The sequence below is a fragment of the Nestor notabilis genome, unplaced genomic scaffold (genome assembly GCF_000696875.1).
Source record: "Nestor notabilis isolate BGI_N333 unplaced genomic scaffold, ASM69687v1 scaffold35825, whole genome shotgun sequence".
NCBI lineage: Eukaryota > Metazoa > Chordata > Aves > Psittaciformes > Psittacidae > Nestor > Nestor notabilis.
The window spans coordinates 1-17,333 of NW_009931209.1; the positions used below are offsets into that span (position 1 = coordinate 1).

General features: G+C 39.5%; 1 protein-coding gene across 1 annotated transcript; it reads left to right on the forward strand.

Moving 5' to 3' along the window:
* Positions 1–694: 694 nt before the first annotated feature.
* On the forward strand, positions 695–16,129 carry KIAA0753 (KIAA0753 ortholog). The gene is made up of 15 exons (XM_010015774.1): positions 695–769; positions 1,198–1,810; positions 3,140–3,246; positions 3,539–3,601; positions 4,428–4,643; positions 5,567–5,765; positions 6,687–6,934; positions 7,485–7,654; positions 8,461–8,544; positions 8,702–8,795; positions 10,201–10,374; positions 11,286–11,367; positions 13,283–13,403; positions 13,560–13,784; positions 16,012–16,129. The coding sequence occupies exons 1-15, from the start codon at positions 695–697 to the stop codon at positions 16,127–16,129; spliced, it is 2,589 nt and encodes an 862-aa protein (XP_010014076.1).
* The last annotated feature ends 1,204 nt before the right edge of the window (positions 16,130–17,333 follow it).

The window sequence follows — 17,333 nt, forward strand, 5'->3', positions numbered from 1 at the left end:
ACCCCATCGCGAGGGGCGCGTCGTGCGAGGCCCGAGGGCAGCTGCGTGCAGCGAGGTGAGGAGCAGAGGCAAAACCTCAGTCGCGATGGAGAGTTTTAACAGCGTTATGTGTCGGGTCCTGCTCGGTTTTTAATTCCCGGAGGCAGATGAAGGAGACGAGCCTCTGTGTGCCTCCCCATATCGCCTTTACTTTCAGTCCTCTATGCAAAAGTTCAGGCATGAGCGTGCCCTTGATCTGCTTTCCTTTGACCCTGATGGGTTTTGTACAGACTGTGTACCTTGAGCACTGCCTTAGGCTGTCGTGCTAGTCTGTTTTCTTATCTTTGCAGTGTGCTATTTCCCTTTTAGGTACGTGATAGCTATAAAAGTTCTGCAGCAATCTTGTGGTTCATGGTGTAGGCCTCATTGTCTGTAGTGGTGCTCGTCAGCTCTCTGCAGGGGGTGTGTAAAAGAGTATAATAAAGATATAATTATAAAGTTTGCTTTAAATGACAGGATTTGCCTACCATCTGTGTGAGTACACAATGCATTTTCCATTTCTACGTGGCTTCTCAGAGTGGTTCTCTCTTTGTTATTCGCATCAGGCCTGGGACTGCTTTTGAGAGGCAGAAATAATGTTTGATTCTTCTTATGTTTATAGTTGTCATTGTAAAGAAAGGACAAATAACTGGGATTTCAGCATCAAGCCTGTGTGATGGGACCAAGCAAGCCAACTATGTCTGATGCTACCCAGCTGTACAGGAGCGAAGCAAAGGCTTTACAGACACAGGTATTATTTGACTTCTGCAGCGATGCTGAATTGGCTTTCATTTGCGATTGTTACAAAAAGATGACTGTGTCCAACTGAGATTGACACTCACTAGCACGCTGCCTTCATACTTGCTTTCATGATGCTGTCATATATAATTGTGACACTGTCTTTTCATAAGAGTATAGACCAGAAACCACATCTGTAAATATAATTTATAAGATGATCTAAATGCTTCATTCAAGATAATTTTGAATAATGATATTTGAGTGGATGGAATACCTTGCATGCATTGAAGAAGTACTATCACGACAGAATGCATTCTAGTATGAAAGAAGATCTGTTTTCCCTACTTTTTGACACTAGAGACACATCCCCTGTGGAAAGTGTTATGTGTAACATTAGATTGACTTTTTTTTTTTTTTTTTTTTTTTTACACTTTGGAACAGCTCCAGTTTAATAGAAATGTTCCTGCCGTTCCAGAGAACTTGGCTCTCCGATTCTCTAACCCCCATCCAATTATAATAGAAAAACTGAAGGCATCCAATCATCAGAGAAGTCTCACTGGAAGTGAGGACCCCAGCATGAGAAGCTCCAGCATGTTTTCAGTGGTATCTGAAGAGAGACTGAAATTGGCTATTCAGCTAGCCAAAAGGGACATAAAACGAAGACAACTTGAAGAGCAAGTGAAACAGCAAGTGTTTGGAGATGCTGCCAGTAAACCACTGTTGGCTCAGAAGTCACGACAGCAGAAGGCTGAAGTATTTGAAAGCCCAGAAAATAAAAATGCACTCAAGTCTCAAACTTGCTTGAAATATCAGCAGAAACTTGGTCAGGCATCCAAAGTGGAGACTGCCACCTCCGGCGCTAAAGTTTATCTCTACACACCAAATGAGGGAATGCTAATCACAGCTGGTCTGGGCTCTCCACCCAGCCGTGGCACAGGGCCAGACCCCAAGCCAAACATCAACAAAAAAGCAGATAAAAGCATGCAGGAAGTCCGACGGCTGCATAAGGAGTTGAGGAACTATGTCCAGAAGATCGAAGAACTGACTAAAAAAGGTGTAAGACTCAATGACAGTCTTGTTACAGAAATTGTGGATTTGTGTTTATTTCTGGGCTTGTTTAGTGGGTTTTTTGGTTGTTGTTCTTTTTTTTGTGGCTTGGGTTAGAACCTGTATTTAGCTCTGGATTTTTGAGAACCGTCTATCTTTTTCAAAAGTATATAGAAGCTAGAATGACTAGCCAGTTTAAGCAATAGCAGGGTTTAATATCTCTGAGCGTTCATGGTGAGTTCCAATCCAGCCTGCAATGATAGTAGCTTAGTGGTGGGCTATTTAATAATGCAGGTGAAAAAACATTGGTGTATGTAGGCTTATTGGCCAGATATTCAGACTACAAAAAGCAGTATCACAATTAACTACATTCTGATCAGTGATGAGAAAGGGGGCAAGAGCTGGTAAAACTTCGTTTCACAGCTCTGACTCACCTGGTTTATGGATGTGCAATAGCACGATTAATCTGTGTTGCAGGCTAACCCTGGTCGGCAGCGAAGCACCACATGCTTCTAGTCATTCCCTCCTGGCAGGAGAGAATAGAAACGTTAAAAGCAAGAAGACTTACAGGTGGAGATAAGGATAGTTTAGTAAGGGAAGGAAAGAGGAAGAAGAAAGAAAGGAAAAAACCAACAAGTGATGAAAAGGCAATCACTGACTACCTCCCACAAGTAGACTCAATGCCCAGCTAACCTGTGAGCATTGGCTACCTTCCTTCCCCAAAAAGTCTGGTTTTGTTATTGCTGAGCATGGTGTGGAACATCCCTTTGGTCAGTTGGGGTCAGCTGTCCTGGCCATGTCCCCTCCCAGCTTCTTGCACGCACCCAGGCTGTGCACTGACAGGGCATAGTTAGTGCTGTGCAAGAACTGCTCGGCAATAGCCAAAACACTGGGGTGCTATCAACACTCTTTTAGTCATAAATCCAAACCAGCAATGTACTGGTGACCGTGAAGAAGACCAACTCCATCCCAGCCAGCCCCAGTACACACCACATTGGTTCTTTTGTAGTAACTACCTGGAAATCTAACTATTCCTAACACTGAGTGCTTTACTTGCAGTGCTTTCATAAAACTAAGGGGTCACATGTTATTTTGGAAGCATAACTAATAAGCTATGTTATATAAGAATGTTTTGTCAAATTCTAGATAGAAACATGATGTAGAGTTGAAATAACTAGCTTGCATTACTGCTCAAGGGAGCCCTGCAAATATGATACCTTGTGTATTGATTCTGCATGAAAGAGGCTTATTGCTAAATTTCTTTTGTTATCATGTCTTAATTGGGATTTTCGTAGGTTAAATTAAGACATAAAACTTTACATTTCATGCCTTTTAGGTGGAGAGAGAGAAATTTTAGATCCTGATAAAGAGCAACGAGTTTGCACTAGGAGACGGGAACAAGCTGCACGGTCAGCTCGGATGCTTTATGTACTCCAGCAACAGGTAGGAACCAGCAATTTGAATTGGGATGCATAGTAGTTAGCTTGTTGTGATGAATATGACAGAAGTGAACTGAAACGAGAAATTTGATCTGGTTATCTCTGAACTTGCGTAGCATTCTAGTTTAGATCTCAATGGTGTGACTAATTTCTCTTGTGACTGGACAGAGATGAGCATCACTGCTGGAAAATGTAGACTTTGATTCAGATATTATAGTGAAGATTAATTGTTCATATATAGACATGGAGCTCATTCTGACTGACCTTCCCCTGTTCCCCTATTTCTTAATAAACAGGTAAAAGAAATTCAGGATGATTTAGAGAAATTGAGTTCTCATAAAATCAAACATACGAAAAAGGTAAGATGTAATTATCCTTCAGGCTGTGAGTAATTGACAGGAAGCTTTCTAGCTAACTGAGTTTGTCTAGGGTACACCTGAGCCCTCACTAGAAGGGAGATTCTTTTTGTATGTTGCACCTTTCATCTCATTCTCACAGAACTGTGTCTCACTTGGTCTTATACTGCCTTTGCTGCTTCCCTCTTCTCCTCAGTTCTTGCCCATCTACAGTAAACTAAAGAGGAAGGTTGTTGGTCTGCTTTTATGTGGCTCCTAATTCCTTCTTCATTCCACTTCCTTTTCTGAATAAGACTATGCTCTACTCCTGCCTGCTTTTTTTAACTTTCTATTGATGTCACTCATTCTTGTCAGTTTCTTTGTGCTTTTCTTCTCTGACCAGCATCTTTCAGAAAGATAGTACTGAGATTATGCCTGTTCTTTGGCCGGTACTGTCCTGTTGTTCTCTTGTGCTTTTCCAACACGTGTATTTTATTCTGTAATAAAAACTGGAGGAAGGAGAATGTTCTATGTTTGTACAATTGTTGCACGTTGGGGTCAAGCCCATGACTATAGTCCTTTGTTGACATAGGTAGTGGAAACATCTGAATACATTATAACCAGGCTATTTTATCTGAAGCTAGCATGATACTTGATATGAGAACTGGTGTGTAGTACTTTAGGAGGTTACTTAAATGCCTGTTTTGTTTTGTCTCACAAATGCCCTCATAGCCATCAGGATTGTCCCAAGCCTGAGTGTTTCTCCATCAAATACCGGTAACAATTCTTCAAATAATATCAATATTGATAGAAACTGTAGCTATTAAAGCATTTATTTTTCATTTTCCAGTCTCGAGCAGTATCCAGGTTGGCGGCAGCGCACAGAGGAGCTGTACGAGCCTTGCAGGCATTTGCCAATCAGTTTACAGATCAAACAGAGCAGCAGATTCCTACCCACTACAAGGAACTGGGCAGTCTCATTCGACAACTCTCTCTATGTTCTGCCAAGCTAGAAGTGGATTCTTCCATTTCTGACATTATCCTAGATATTTTGCTGCAAGTTGAAGTAAGAAAAAACACTTTGGTTTTGCTGAGGCAGAAAAGACATGGTGAAATACAAAACTGTAAACTATGTTGTGTGTTCATGAAATGGCAGAACATTGAACTGGGGTTTAGGGGGTTTTGTTATTAGTTGGGTTTTTAAGTCTGTGTTTTCACATGTATAAATGTGTTCCTAAGTACTGGTGGTATAAAATAGACTTGCATCCTGAATATGGAGGCTACCTGGCACCCTTCTTGTTGATGCCCTTCAAATGGCTTTTGTTAGTGATATCTAATGTCTTAGAACATGTTGATATAATAGAAAAGTTCTGACTCACGTTTCCAGCTGCAATTCCTACCTACAAGATTATTTTTTTTAAAGTAAGAACCTATGGAACCTGAACTATTATGAAACTAGTATTTTAATTAATTTGAATGAAGGCAACTGATGCAATAGCCATAAGATATTGTCCTTAAAATATTGTTCTAACTGTAAGAGCTGTGGTTTTGTTTTTACTGTTCTGAACTGCTTATGAGAACAGGAATAGTGCTGACTGCCTGAAAATTGCAGAGGAAGTAGAGTTGTTTGAGTTTGGACTTGGCGTTGGAAGAGGTGTCTGTCTTCCCTGAGTCGTGGACTTTTGTTGTTTTTCTTTTGTTTGGTTTTTTTAATCTGTAGCCTTTGTGTCCATTTCTTTTTGAACATGCTGTAAGCAGGTAATTTGCTGGTACTCAACTGTAAATACAAAAACACAAGTCTTTTCTGTAGGGTTTAAGTTAATACTATAAAGAAGCTTCTGCAGAAACAAACTGTCAGGAATAATCACTACCACAAAAAACAAAATCACACCAAAAAAGTTCCAACTACTTAGAATCTCTGAAGTTTTCTTCTCACTATTACATCAGGTTTACTGAGAGATTAATTAAAGTTCTAAATATGTGGTGCAGGATCTGGATTCACTGCTGGAAAAGAAACAAACACCCAAGAAAGTGAAGAAGTGTATTTCATCATCTCAGGGCAAATCTCCAAGGAACACTGAGACATTTCCATCCAGAAAGCAGCTTATATCTCCAAAAGGGGAAAACAAGCGTCTCATTTTAAAGGCGCAACATGGCCAAGAACCTAGAAAACCTCCAGCTTGTAGGAGTCCCTCAACTGGTTCGTATTTTGAATTCTAAAATACGTTTCTACCAGTTAACTTGCCACCTCAGCTCAGTTTTCTCGTGTGTTGGGTATTGTCAGTCAGAGCTGCATAACAGCTCATGTGTAGTCCTCAGACTCACACAGCCTTGTTAGGCGTTTTTTCAGCTGGTCCCTGAGAACATCAGGCTGCAGGTTTATAAGCCTCCTTGTAACTGTGTTGTTATTATTACCATGTTCTTCCTGGTTTTGTCCATTTCTTTTAGTGCGGGTTGAACTTGGATTGGCTTTCCACAGATGTACTAAATTGCAGTTTACAATCTGACATGAATGGTGCACACAGAATATTTCCAAATACCTACCTAGATAGTTCTGTATCGATACATTATTCTGGAGTGCAAAGTCACTTACTGTTAGTAAATCTCCAACAAAGCTATTGCTTAACTGTTTACAGTGAAAAGATTAATTGCAGTCTTGGCTCAGAACTTCCTTGGTTTGTGCAGTTTCTCCACTTTTGAGAGGGGTGGTTCTGTTTTGTTCTTGCCAGTTCATGAATGTTAATGTCTTCTGCCCAGTGATCACAGTTTCACTACCTCGGGACACATTAACTGGTTGTTAAGCTGAAGACTGGGTTTTTTCCATACTAGTTTACCATGCAACCATTTCAATGATTTATTTATTGAAAAATAACTTTCTTTTTCTTTAACTTCATATATGAAAGGAAATGGCCTTTATTCTTTCTTATGGTGGTGTGAGATAAATTTACCACCTGAAGTATTTTGACACCTCATGTAAGCCATTATAGCTTATTATGTTATTACATAACCTATATTAATTGGTTTTCTTTGAGGTGTCATTTCCATGCCTTGTACTGTTTTTTACTAGAATAGTAAGTATTTCTTTCTACCCCTAGGAAAGGGCAAGAAGAATGCTTAGTTGAAAGCTTATTTTTGATACATGTTGCAGATATTTCAGCAGTTCAGAAGGCAAACAGTTGTGCTCAGATATTGCACAATAAATTCCAAGAAGACAGTGAACCACCTGCTCCAGAGAAAAATGCCACTTCACAAGGAAGCGCAGATGCATTGCTGAGAGCTAGAGCTGTGAAAAAAGATCCCATGCTTGAAGGTGTCCCATTGAAGAAGAAAGGTGTGTTATTACCTGCAAAATCACAGGTACAGAAGTCATAAAATAATTCAAATACACACAGCCCCCCTTTCTTTTCCCTTAGAGTATCACCTTCAGCTTGAAAATCAGATTGATACAGTAGCTTCCCATTTCTATCGGTGCAGATTGTGAGCAGGAAGGTTAAGCATTTCAGTAATTCATACTGAGAGGACGAGTGTAAGTGTCCTTGTAGTAAATACAAATATGGTGATATTTTAGTTTCATGGCTGAATAAAATGTTACTGTGGAAACCTTCTATTTGGAACTATTCTGAGTTAACATCGAGTCTAATTGTGAAAATTTGAAAATAAGGGGTTTTTTTTTCCCATGAAAGGCAACATTGGAAATCTTGGAACTGTTTGCAAAGGTAAGAGTTGTAGGATTAAGCATATGTTCTGTTCAGGCACAGTTGTACTTCCCTTTAAATCACTGTATCAGTAACTGTGCAACAAAGCAAGCAGGCAGGACTTCAAAACAAATTCTGAAGCAGAATGTGAAATACTTTAAAAATTCAACAACTGGAATACATGTTTTTAATGTGCTTGTGTTTATTTTAAGGGAACGCCAAAATCTCTAAAATCAAGAGATATACAGCCTCAAGCAAAGCACGCCCGATTTCAAGAGGCAACTATAGCTTTCCAGCTAAAAGAGAACAAACGACTTGCTAAGGAGAGTAGAAATCCCTGCGTGCCTCCAAACCCTGCACACCCACCTGCTGCACCTAAGCGGTATGCTCACAGAAGAGTAGAACCTGCCTTTACCCTGCTTTCCTGTGGAAATGCTGCTGTATCTGTACTAGTAAGTGGGATGGATTTGGCATGCCTGTCAGGCCATGCAGGCAGGTGGCACAGCACAGGTTGCTATCTGCTAGTTGTATGCTTCTCCCAGTCGACACAAAGTGCTCTCGTGCCTACAGCCTGGGAAGAGCCATTGCTTTATGATTTTTTTTTTTTTTTCTGGATCAGGTGCAAGTATTGTCTGGGAGTCACCATCCAAACTGTGCTAGGCAGGGCATTGACCCAAACACACAGTATGCAGAGCGGATATTCACAGCACCGCATTAAGAAGGGAAATGTTATCTCCCTGTTCCAAAAGGACAGAATCTATATCTTTGTCCTAGCCAGTAATAGAGTGCAGGCTTCTTTATTTTAAGCTATGTTTGGCTGTAGACCAGAGCTCCCCAAATTTGCCTTTGGAACTACTGTCTGTGGCAGTTGGAGCAGGAGATCCATCTGCTGATCCAGCTGCTGGATCTGTACTAAGCAGTGTGCATGGTAAGACAAGGAGCTTGTCTCTCCAGGCAGTGTTTGTGCGTGGTCATGAAGTCGTCTGTTTGCCAGTAGCAAAAAAGTAGATGAAGATCCCTGGTTCTCAGCGGAATTTCCTGGTGTATATGGTGTTAAAGTCAGCATTAATTTTGCCTCTACAGTGTTTTAAAGTTTTCTATACTAATACTCAGAATCACATTATTTAATTCTTCAGTTGTTAAAATGTCCATTTTGTAACCCTCTATGCTACTTTTTTATTTTTTAAGACTAGCATGGCCTGAAGCAGAAACTTCAGGAAGAGTGAAGGTTCTCACTGACCTTCGCAGAGGTGAAATGAAAAAATACAAAAGTAATTATTTGATTTGAAGAGGTAATAAATGATGCCAGATGTGACGTCAGACATAACGGGGTCTCCTCACCACTCCCACCAGTCCCCGGAAAAGGACATTTATGTGGTTTTCTTAAAATACCAAGTTTCAGGATGGCATTTGTCATTTGTTCTGTTTTGCATAGGTCACGGAGTGCGTCTCCAACCCAGTGTGCAGACAGAGCTGAGAAGGCAGTACGGGCGCCCTTAGAACCTCTGTTGGGTAGGACACAGGTAGTACAGTCAAGCTCATGCCACTGTTTGAAGGATGCCTTTAGAGCTGAAAAAGATTTATATAGGGGTAACACAGTTTCTTTTCAATTTTCAAGTCCTATTTCTGTAGTCAACAGAGTTTTGGACATTCGGAGAGTGTATTTCCGTTTCAGTGTGTGGGCCTTGAATTACTGTAATGGAGCTTGGCAAAGCTGCATTAAATTTTCCTTTTTTTTGTTAGCTTCTTGTCAAGTAGATGTGGTTTTAAGTTGGTTTTGAGTGGTTGTAACAGTCCCATGTGGAATGTGACTGAACTTGTTAGGATTGGCTTAATAATTCTTATAAAACCGTATTTAATGACTAAATAAATTTGGACTAGTAATATTGACTAGTACTATAGAAAGCTTTATTATTGTGAGAGATTTTACATTTTAGTTAGAAGATCAATCTCTCCTTGGAAACAAGCTGTCATTTGAAGGCTTCTTCATTTATAAACCACCTTTTAACTCGTGCATATAAGAAGGTGTATTCTATCTGTATGTCATAGAGTAAAACTGTTTGACATTTAAGATGACTTTTCATCTTTGCCATATCACCGAATGCATCTGGAAGTGTAGTACTGATTTCCCATACTTAGCAATTTCAACTTATGTAAGCCACATCTTTAAAAATGTGCCTTCTAAAGTGTTTTTTGGTAACCACAAACAGTATGAAACCATGAAAAAGCTCTTTCTAACATCATCTTTTGTTTGGGCAATTATTTATTTATTTATTTTTTGCTTGGTGTGACCTTGAATGCATGAGTTGCTTTAAGGGGAAAGATGTTTTCTTATAAAGTAATACAGGTTAATGAATAGTGAAATTGCTAACTGGCAAAATTGGACATAACTGAAAGCTACAGCTGTGTCCTGGATCCTATATACTTACTTTTGACCATCTGGAGTTGCTCTGAGGCTGTTCCTGCACGAGAAGTTAAATGTGCCCATAGTGTTTTGTAAGATGAGGGCCTTTGCTTCACTTTATTGAATTCCTGGGTGATCTCTGAACCTGTGATAGTTTTGTCTTCAGTTTGGGAACAAAGTTGTACAGCAAGCTTTTTCCATATTCATTGTTTTTATTGGTAGGAACATAATAAGCTGATTGTATTGATTTGGCTTATTGTATGGGTCAAAAGAAAACAGGAATTTATTTGGATTTTCATTGAAGGGAAAAGTTGCATGGCAACTTTTATGGATTATTTCCATGAGCTGCTGTAGGAAATGTTTTATTTGAAGCATTCTTTCCCCTCGGTTGTTTGGGGCTTTTTTGTTTGGTTTTTTTTTTTTCCTTTCTTTCTTGTATTGCCGGGGGGAAAGAGGGGAGAATTGTGTTGGTTTTGTTTGGTGGTAGCTTGGTTTTGGGTTTTTTTTTTGTTTTGTTTTAATAGCAGGTTGCAGCAAATGCAGATATTCTGAGTGAAAAGCTATTGGATGATCTTTTGGAAGATACTGCTCAGGAACTGAGGAGTATGGAGCAGCATGAGCGACTCCAGACCAAGGTTCTGCCTGTGGCTGACACTCACAGTCTGGAGTCAATGTTGGAAAGAATGGAAGAAATTGAAGTAAGATTTTTCTCTCTTGGACTGTCTCATTAGTGCTAATTTCTAGTTTACTACCCGTAAGTTGTAACATCTGTAAGTATCTATGTTCTTAAATTAAGCAAGGTCTGACTGTGTCAGTGCCTGAAATGAAAGACTTGGAAAGAGTTTGCGCTTCCAGTGAAACAGTGTGAGAAAGGAAGAATGTTTGCCCTAATGGTTTTATTGCTAGCTTTAGAGCCCTTAGACCTGAGTCTGCTTCCCACCTCAAGGCTTGGTGCCTTGGGTAATGTGAATGGGACAATCAGTATAGCAATTATGTTGATTGTCTTACAGATTGGAAAGTATTTGAATATGATTTTTGTGTGTGCTCTGGGATCCCGGTATTCCAGGAGCATGAGGATCTCTAGGAAATATGCTCTGACAATCCAGAATATTTCACAGGGCAACATGGGGAAAGTCGCACAAATACACAGTTTCTGGTTCAAGTCCCGTTTCAACCTTCCTGTTCAGTGAAATTTATTGTAACAGATCTACAGAGCTTAGTGCCATTTACTTCTAGAGATCTATTTGCAACTTGGAAGCATGAAGCTTACATTGTGCAGTGTCTTTATCATATGAGGCACTTAAGCATACGTTTGAATTCACAAAGCGGGAACAGCTGAAGGCCCTTCAGTTGGTTGGCTAAGTGCTGTTGAGCTGAAATGGGAGCAGTTGTCATGCTACTGGCAACTAGTTGAGTCTTCAAGTATGGCATTTTGAATGAGATGAGTATCTGCTTTCACACCCTTACTGCCCTTCTGTGTAAAGTAGGCAAAATAAGCCTACTTTGACCACACTGGATCATGACCTGCTTTCTGATTGCGTTAAAACAATCAGTACAGCTGAACTGCTACCTGTGTGTTGATTGATGGAATTTCTATGTTCAAACCCAGAGATACCAGGAGGTCATACGCAGGAGATTCACCCACATTGTGTACAGTGATTTGGAGTTCTGGGACAAGGAAGACAAAAAGGGTAACTGCCTTTTTAATACAACTTGGCTTTTCTGTAATCTGTATCTTTAAATTCATATGTTGCGAAATAAAAATAATTTGATAATTTGTGATCAAATAACACCATCCAGACACATTTTTTACTACAGGTGCTCCTTTGAGAGGACTGTTTCTAAAATCTAGTTCTAAAATCAATATTGTGAAGGGGAAGAATCTCTTCTGAGAACAGGCTGCCATTTTCTACTTGCCTTTGTTGGGGCTGCATTTGGATGGAAAACTACTAGTACAATTTACCTGAAGGATAGGAATCTTTGACACATTCTTCAATCATCAAGTAACTTTGAATGTTGTCTCTTTTCTAGGCATTTGCATTCCTTGGCTTAAATGTTTTCCACCAATGTGTAATGATATTTATGCAGTGACGGTGATATCCCATAAGTATATACTCTCCAATTCACTACTTAAATTTACTGCAGAGGACAGCTAATTTACTATCTAAGTCTGAGGCCTAATCCTAAAGCCACTAAAATCTAGTCCTAAAGCCACTTCACTTGTTCTCTTGTTAAACTCTGGATAACTTGTCTGTCTTCAGTTTTGAGAGAGATACGGGCAAATCTGTAAATCTTAATCTTGAGAAGAGTATTTAGTGTGTTCTCATTTGACTTGATTTCTTTGAAACACCATTAATTACTTTTTCATGCTAATGATTTCCAAACCATTTAGAGTTCACAGGCTGAGGTAAGGTATAAAGTCTCTGTCCTGCTGTCAATTTGCTTAGGCAGGAGCAAGCAGATACTTACATTCTAGTTTGCTTCTCCCATTTCCCCTCCCCCTTTTTACTTTAATAAACTTTTGGTTTAAACGGTTTAGAGTTCAAGAGTATGTGTTAGGTAAATATTAGGATTGCAGTGAACCCATGACAGTTTAAGGTTTTTCTGGCAATGCACAAAAGATAATATTAAATTACTTAAGCTTAGAAGATTTTTCTCATTCCTTATTCCTTTCAATAAGGATAAGTGATGGTGACACTGGTTTTAGATCTTGTAGTGTACATGCAAGTTTAATTTTTACAGCCTCAGAACATCTGGACTTTTTCTCTACAGAATTTGCTCTCCAACATGCTTCAGTAAAAAGTATTTAATCCTTGAAAGAAAAACCACGATTTTGATGCTCCCAGTTCACATTAATCACATTTTTCTTGCTTGCTTTTATTGGACAGAAAATAAATGAATCGGTGTAAAGTCCTTCAGATGAAAAATAACTAACTTTTCACATCAATTTTTAATTGAGAAGGACCTAAGTAATATTAGTCAGAAATTGTTCACTAATGAAACGTAGCATTCCAAACAATAGCTTGATGATTCCCTACGTAAGTGTACAGACTTGAATGTTGTTTGCAGCAGTGGCATGCTAATAAGGATGACTTGCGCTTGTTGTTTTTCCCATCCTTCTGATCCTTCTTTGTCTTACTATTAGATTGAGTGCAATACTGAAGCTACACTGATTTTTTTTCCAAGCTGAGTATCTGATCACAGACTGACTTTGATGGACTGTGTTGTTTTACAGTTGGAAAATCTCAGAATAAGACTAGTGAAGGCTTTGCCCAAATCTTGCTGGATTTTTTTCCCATGTCTTGGATTTACTGCCAAGCTCAATACACTACACTAGTTTTAGCGTGGTATTTTCTATCTCTTCAGTAGGAGTATCCACTGACACAAACAAACTATACTAAAGGTAGGACTTCTAAAATGCTCAGCATTAATACACTGAGCTCTTGGAAATTCTACATTGAATACACGTATTAGGGGTTCAGTACTTTACTTATCTGAAAGACTTCCCCTTAAAAGAAGCAAAAGTCTTTGTGAGGACTTACCTGCAGTAATTGTATTTTTTCTCTTCCAAAGAAACAATTTAAAATGTTATTTTCTCCCTTCTAGATCAGCAAATTGCATCGAGTGCTGACAGACCTACCTCTCCCCCTCCGATTCAGATAACCACATTCATCGGGTGCACAGAGCCAGAAACGGACATTTTATTTGAAAAGCATTTTGATGGCAAGTAAGTAGAATATTTGGCCCCGCATTAGGCTGTGGTGCATATTAGCTGTGTGTCTTCATTACAGAAACTGTGGTTACTGTTTGAAGAGGTTTCCTGTTCCTTCAAAAAGATATTTGAAAATCTAGTTCTGGATTAACGACTATTTTATTTTTCCAGCAGTACTGATGAAAACAAAGAAGCAGAGGAGAAACTGCAGTCTGGAAATGACATTCTGCAGCCCTTGACTTGGAAGTCTCTACAGAAAGAGGGCTGTGTGTCTCTCTCTGTGCCAAAACATATGCTCCAGAGCATCTTGGATTATAACAGCAGATACAAGCATCACTTAAAGCTTATTTCCCATGAGGCAATAGGCAGTTTCAATCCCTGGCAGATTGCTGAGAGGTATGTGAGCTATCTTTGTGTTTCTGATGTGAATGTATCAGCTGCTGAACAGGTTTTTCTGTCCTTCAGGGAAAGGAGCTGGGAGGGGGCCATTTAAATTCCATACTGAAAGCCAGAAGCCTACTGGACTGTTTCTCTGCTTGATGTTCATGGGAGGAAAGGGTATGGGAGCAGAATGACCTGGAGGAGTGATTATTTTTCACATCTTTCTATGGTGTTACCACAGAAACAACTGTGTAAAGTACAGGGTGATTTCAGTTATTTTCAGAAGACTATCATCAACAGGGAAATTGAAGGAAAACAAAACTAACTTTATGTGAGTGAGAAAGTAATAAAGCACTGTAAATAACTGTGCAAGTTTTAATCTTTGTGGTGAGGGATTATGATGTTGATGTTTCATGGAACAACAGTAGATATTTTTTAAAAGGGGACTACTGGCCTTAGTGCAGATTTTGGTGCTTTGTCTTCCACGCGTCCTAATGCTTCATGGAGTTCAGTGTGGGAGATGTGACATAGGTGGCTTACCATCCCTCAGGACAAATAGAAGAGGTGAAGAAGCAATAAGTAACTGTCTCTCTGCTGTTCACTTCCTGAAAAGAAAACTTGTTTATCACACTTGGTGCCTCCTAAGCAAGCAGAACAGTGTAAGCTGAAATACCCACCCTTGCACTGAAGCCTGAGTAAGTGTTTTGTATGCTCAGTAACAGGCATAGCAACTAAATGTCACCAGTTATAATTTCCTTGCACTTTTCTTCAGTGATTGCTTACAACTGCCTAGAATCGTTCTCAATATGTATGATTTATTTGAGAAATCGCCAGGTCCCAGCCCAAAAACAGCCTGAACTTGAACCTCTTCTTTCAGAACTGAAGGAATACTCACACAGCATCAGTTGGCAGAGAGGGTCTGTTGATTCCCCACAGAGTGGAAATCAGAGGACTCTTGGCTATGGGAGGAAAGAAATAAAACAATAGAACTGTGGAGTATTAAGAAAGAATTACAAAATCTAACTCTAGAGGTTGCACATGGAGGGGTTTGCCCCAATTGTCTGTATTGGCAGATTGTGCATGAGGCTTAATTGCCAGGGGTTTTTAAACTTCTGCACACGTTTTTAATGTAGTAGCATTGAAATCAGTGATACAGCTCATTTGAGTAGCATTTGGCATCTACATTAATGTTCCCAGGAACACGTCCTGCAATATTTGAGATTATTTGCATATGTGAAGTTGATCGTGTGTGGTGATGGTTTGCCCATTTAGGCAGAGGTTTTGGTAACTATGGTTAGACCACTCTCTTTGAATCTATCTGAAATGTGTCTTGTCAGTTCTCAGTACTGTCATTCTGCCTTCTAAACTGTACTCCTGTTTACAGTTGGTGTGAGGATGGGTAATTCAGGGACTGGCACCTTCTTGGGATTGGCAGATGGATGAAATGGTAGTGAATCTCACCTGACAGCTGAATTCCACTGCTGCCATATGATCCATGTTGTTAGTTGGAATTAAACTAAAATGCAGTGGGATATTGAGTATGCTTCATTGACTTATCCTTACCACCAGAGAGCATTACAAATCTTTTTACATAAAATAGCATGTTTGAAAGAAACATTCCTGTGCTACGCTCAGAAGGTCTTAGGAAGACTAACAGACTAACTTTATGGTATTTAGAATATATGCAAAACTGAAGAGAAGTTTTCAAGAGGTCAGTAAGCAATTGGGTTCTTACACTAAAATAGTTTTCCCTTCTGTAACATCTGTTACAGTGCTCCAGAGATCACTGAAAAGTGAAATTTCTCCTCTCATTTTTTACTTAAACTTTATTGCTCTCAGTAAGGCCTGATTCAGTGGCAGCTGAAATCAGTACAAAGCTTCCTATTTGCTCCAGTGGCCTTTGGATGAGCACCACAGCATGTCAACTCGTACTCCTGCAGCAGGGTGAGTATCTAAGAGTTTGAAAAAAAGGAAGCAACTGAGATGTCTCAACACTTCAGCTCAAAGTATGTCCCTTGCTATGACCCAGACTGAGAATAGGATTTCTGGTATCTTACGCAACACAGATCAGAACACACATCACCAATTTTTTTGGGCTAAGCAGTAGAACGAATGAAAAAACATGGATATCTGCCTTCCGAAACCGGAGCGTTGATATCGGCGGAACAATGACTGGAATTTGAAATTTGACTTTCTGACCCTTTTCCTTTTTTCCTTTCTTCTTTTTCCCCCTCTCCCTCAGTCTTGCAGAGCAGGTAACAGAAGAAGCCCTGAGTGACGTGGCAGCAGAGCTGCAGGATGTTTGTGAGGATTACGCAGAAGCTGTGTTCACGTCCGAATTTTTGCAGCCAGCGCAGTAAAGGCTTTTAGATCTGCCCCGTTATCAAATGCAACGTCAGCCTCAGTCTTAATGGTCTGATCAGATGACGTCACTTTTCGTGTTTTTTAAAAGCCTGTGAGATTCTGTTCACCAAAGGAATTGAGTCGATCAAGGATTCATCCCAGGTTTTTATAAAACCATTATCACCATGTTTTCCTTTTCAGACTTTGTTATACTGCGTTTATCAGGACCTGTGTGTTTTTAGCCAGTGTTCCAGTAGAATGAAGTAAACTGACGGGTAAAGTTTATGTATTTTGGTAGGAATACTGATCTGTTTGTATACCTGTATTACTTCATTCATCTTTATGTATGATTTTCTTAATAGAATAAAATACTGGGAGAAGGACTGGGTTCAAGCAGTGTCATGGACTTAGCTGTACCGTGCCTCAATTTTCTGCTTTAAAGTGGAGAGAATCTGACTTAACTAACTCCTAAGGGAGCTGTGGGGTTTAGTTTAGTGTTGTCAGTAAAATTAATTGAATATATCTCATAGTTGTGTAGGAAGAATGAAGCATTATTGGTATTTCTAAAGCCAAGATAGAACAGTCCAGAGCAGAAGCTGTTTAGGGCTTTCAGAATCATGTAAGAAACCTGTTGTCTGACCACCACACTTAGCATATATACTAACGTTGGTTCTTTTGGGGATGCGGCCATCCAAAGGAAGGATTTTCATGGCACAGCATTAAGTTGATGTAGACACTTGGCACTGGTCATGCTCACAGGCCACCAGCCTGATTGGACTCTTGAAGTCAGCTTCTGAATGGAGTACCTCTTCTGCTGGTTTCTAGGTATCACTAGTATATTATGCACAGACAAACAAAACCTTTCAATAGAAGCATATCATGGGGATTTTCTTCCTTTTTCTTTTTTTTTTTTCCCTCAAGTTAGTCTAAAATACTGCTATTTTATCAGTATTTAGTCATCCAGCCCCAGTCCTTACTCTTAATAATCCCACAGAAAGAGAACGACAAAATAAATGAACAATTGGCATTTCTGCAATATCGAATTGTTTGTTTCAAGTAATCAAAGTGCTATTTTGGGAGGGAGCAGTGAGTAATAATTATTTATGGTAGTGTTCAGTCCTTGAGGTAACCCAAACCCCAACATGACAGTGTCTTTCCTTTGACAAATTTCTTTTCTCCAATAGTGTTCAACCTGTAACAGGATAATTTTGAACCTAAGCT

What these genes read in the sequence shown, in the direction of transcription:
- KIAA0753 (XM_010015774.1), top strand. Translation starts at nt 695, where the DNA reads ATGGGACCAAGCAAGCCAACTATGTCTGATGCTACCCAGCTGTACAGG. An exon ending in CGAAGAACTGACTAAAAAAG is followed by an intron (nt 1,811 to 3,139) that starts GTGTAAGACTCA and finishes CATGCCTTTTAG; the next exon opens with GTGGAGAGAGAGAAATTTTA. An exon ending in GGACAAGGAAGACAAAAAGG is followed by an intron (nt 11,368 to 13,282) that starts GTAACTGCCTTT and finishes TCTCCCTTCTAG; the next exon opens with ATCAGCAAATTGCATCGAGT.